This window comes from Cupressus sempervirens, chromosome 1 (assembly GCF_028749045.1).
Source record: "Cupressus sempervirens isolate cs-2001-9-10 chromosome 1, ASM2874904v1, whole genome shotgun sequence".
Classification (NCBI taxonomy): Eukaryota; Viridiplantae; Streptophyta; class Pinopsida; order Cupressales; family Cupressaceae; genus Cupressus; species Cupressus sempervirens.
The window spans coordinates 427,999,373-428,002,389 of NC_143118.1; the positions used below are offsets into that span (position 1 = coordinate 427,999,373).

The following is a 3,017-nucleotide window of genomic DNA, read 5'->3' on the forward strand; positions in this document are numbered from 1 at the left end:
CACGTGGAATTCAAGTGTTATATGTAAATAAAAATAAATATTTGTACTTTCCAAATGGATATAGAATACAAAAAAATGAATTAAAGCTGGGAATACAGAACATTCAGAGATCAAGCAATTGTATATAGCTAGGGAGGTATGTTTTCCCTAATGATGAAAAGAATCATTATATACAGATCCAACTACAAAGTATTCTACTCAATTCAATTCTTAACAAGTAGGAATCATATTAAAAGAGTTTGTATAAAAAAAATACAAAATCTTTTGGTTTCTCCTCCCCCCACATGTTTTCTGGGCCATTTGGAAGGAGAGAAACAACAAGGTCTTTCGGGAGGAGGAGATGGGTGAGGAGATAGTGGGAGAGATTCTAAAAAAGATCATAACTGAGAATGTTATGCTACCTAAAGTCGAATTTCCATAGGAACCTCGAGTACGAAATAGGAGGATATTGCTGAGAGATGAAATATTCTTCCCAATTTCCATCATTTTGACAAGTCAAAGATGCTTTCTAGAAGAAATACGTGTTGGAACCTCTCCACTAGCCCCACTGTGAAACTAAATTTTGATGGGGCAACACATAAGGGGCTTGCGGTAGCGGGCGGTGTGTTGTGGGAGAAAAAAGACGATGTGGTAGTTGGCTACTCAGGAAGTTTGGGTCAAGGAATCAACAATGTGGCAGAAGCTACCGCATTACTATGGGCGCTAAAAATTGCAGTGGAAACAAAAGTCAGAAGACTTTCCATTGAGCAGGACTCTAAACTCATCATTGATTCGGTTCAGGCCCGGGTTCAAGCTGGATGGACACTGAGGCACATCCTGGGGGACATATGGCATTATCTTATGAAACTTGATCATTATGATTTGCAACACACATACAAGGAAGGCAATGTGGTGGCATATGCCTTAGCTAGGTGTGATTTTGATTTTGTGAATGGTAAAAGCTGGAGGGGTATGAAATCACTACCCAAGAATGTGCATTCTTTCATTTCCAGTGAAAAGACCCCACTAAATTAGGTTGGATGACTCTCTAAATTTGGAAAATGGACAATTTTGGCGGGATTGCTATTATTATGATAGCTAAGGTTGTCATAATGTTGACAAGGTGGCTCACAAAGGGAAATAATATCAATTACATCATGAAAAGGAACAGAAAAGGTGAATTAATAAACAATATAGGCTTTAAAATTAATGCCATTATTGTGTGGTTTTATGGCATGATTAAGGGAAAAGTTCATATTAATACCCGGGCCAAATCATTATGGTATTACATGCATAATCCTCACACTTCCCATAATGATATCATTAATTGGCATGCACATTGTATTCACAAACTCATGAAGAAAAAGAAAAAAAAAAGAGCTTTTATCCACTGGTTGTTCTATTTTTAGGCCTGCCTTGGTGATTTTCTGGGTGCAAATGAGAATTACTAAGATTGTGGAAGGAGGTTTGGTTGAGGAGAAAGCTGGCATGGGTGGGGACCTAAATAGGTTGGAGCCCACAAAATTGGAGGACTTCTCAAAGAGGTAGGCCACTTGGATTATACTTAAGGAAGGAGGGTTTGTCCCCTACATGTAAGCCATGGCAGGGTATGATGAAAATTGTTCACAATAGTTTGTCACTACCTGGAAGGATAGGCAGGTGACCATTAATGACATTTCTTTTTAGGTGAATAAAGAATCTATTGCTATGGTGATGGGTTTAGAGATGAAGGGAATGAAATGGCAAAAAATCACGAAGGTGCCAGATGAGGTGAGCTTGTCCAGTTTCTTCAGAGAGAATGAGGCACCTGACTAATACCAGGGAGGATTTAGGAGAGACAAACTTTTAGAGCCCTGGGATGATGTCTGTTTGATGATAATGAAGTCTTTGATGCTAAAGAGCAGGCACGATGTGTATTACTTTTACCATTTCCCTCTACTTAACCATTTTCACAATAGGAAATTTGTTAGTATTCCTTTCTTCCTGTTGTATCTCCTTGAGGACATTGTCATTGATGTTAGAGAAAAGAAGAAAAAAGGGGCAAATTTACCATTCTCCACCAAGGGCTCATGTTCTACCTCTTCCAATTTCACCTGACCCTCTGCCCTCCTCGTGTGATTACCATCGATAACATCCTTGCCTCTAGGGGGGGCCTGTGTTTGGAATTTACTACTGGTAGCCAAGGCCCCACACTTCAGCCCTCGCCTAGCCAAACCCCTGCTAAGGGAAGGAAAAACAAGATTTTGACCCTTGAGCTGGAGCCCAATAAAAGAATTAAAATGGATAAGAGGGTGAAGGTTTAAATTGGTGACTCTGATGAGGAGATTTGTGGGGGTAGAAGAAGGTCAGGAAGAATTGCTAAGACCTAGGGTCAGTACAAACAAATGGTCAGTCGCTCTCAAGAAAAGGAGGAGGATGATACCAACTCAGAGGAGAGTGACAAGAATTTGGAGGTGGTTTGAATAAGGGGAAAGAGGAGATGGATAAAGATGTCGAGAAACAGGATGATACCCTTGATGGTACATGGGACTTTGAGGCAAACAACACTACTAAGGACCCCTCCCCTGACCCCACACATGTCTCTACCACCATCACCCTACCTTTGTCATGTCCCCTATTCAAATAATTTAAAAAAAAAAAACTTTGTTAAGGCAGGCAGGCTCCAAAAAGGTGAAATTTTGGAAAAAGAGGCTAATCTTTGGAAACCAATGGACTAATAAATAAAAATTATTATTAAATTATATTTTATTAACCCCTCTTGGACGTGAGTTAGGGTTATGCCCTCTTTAAAAGGGGTTTGGAGGCATTTTGGGCTCATTCTACATCTTGATTCTTGCTAATTTTCTTGTTGTTCTTCAGAGGCTGCCAAACCTGTGGAGAAGGAGACCCAAGAACGAGAGTTTGCAGGTTTCTAGGAAGGCTAAGGACGGGAGTTTGAAGCCATTCCATGTGCATGCTCATACAGAGTTTGCCTTTGTGCTGAATAGTGCCGATTTGGGTGTTTTCGGGGTTGTTTTTTGGTTTGAGTTTGGGTTTTC

The 3,017-nt window shown here is 40.2% G+C and overlaps 1 protein-coding gene across 1 annotated transcript; it reads left to right on the plus strand.

The window, feature by feature from the left end:
- The first annotated feature begins 501 nt into the window (after positions 1 to 501).
- LOC149578102 (uncharacterized) lies at positions 502 to 1,014 on the plus strand. Its single transcript, XM_089799325.1, has one exon. The coding sequence runs from the start codon at positions 502 to 504 to the stop codon at positions 1,012 to 1,014; it is 513 nt and encodes a 170-aa protein (XP_089655451.1).
- Positions 1,015 to 3,017: the final 2,003 nt, after the last annotated feature.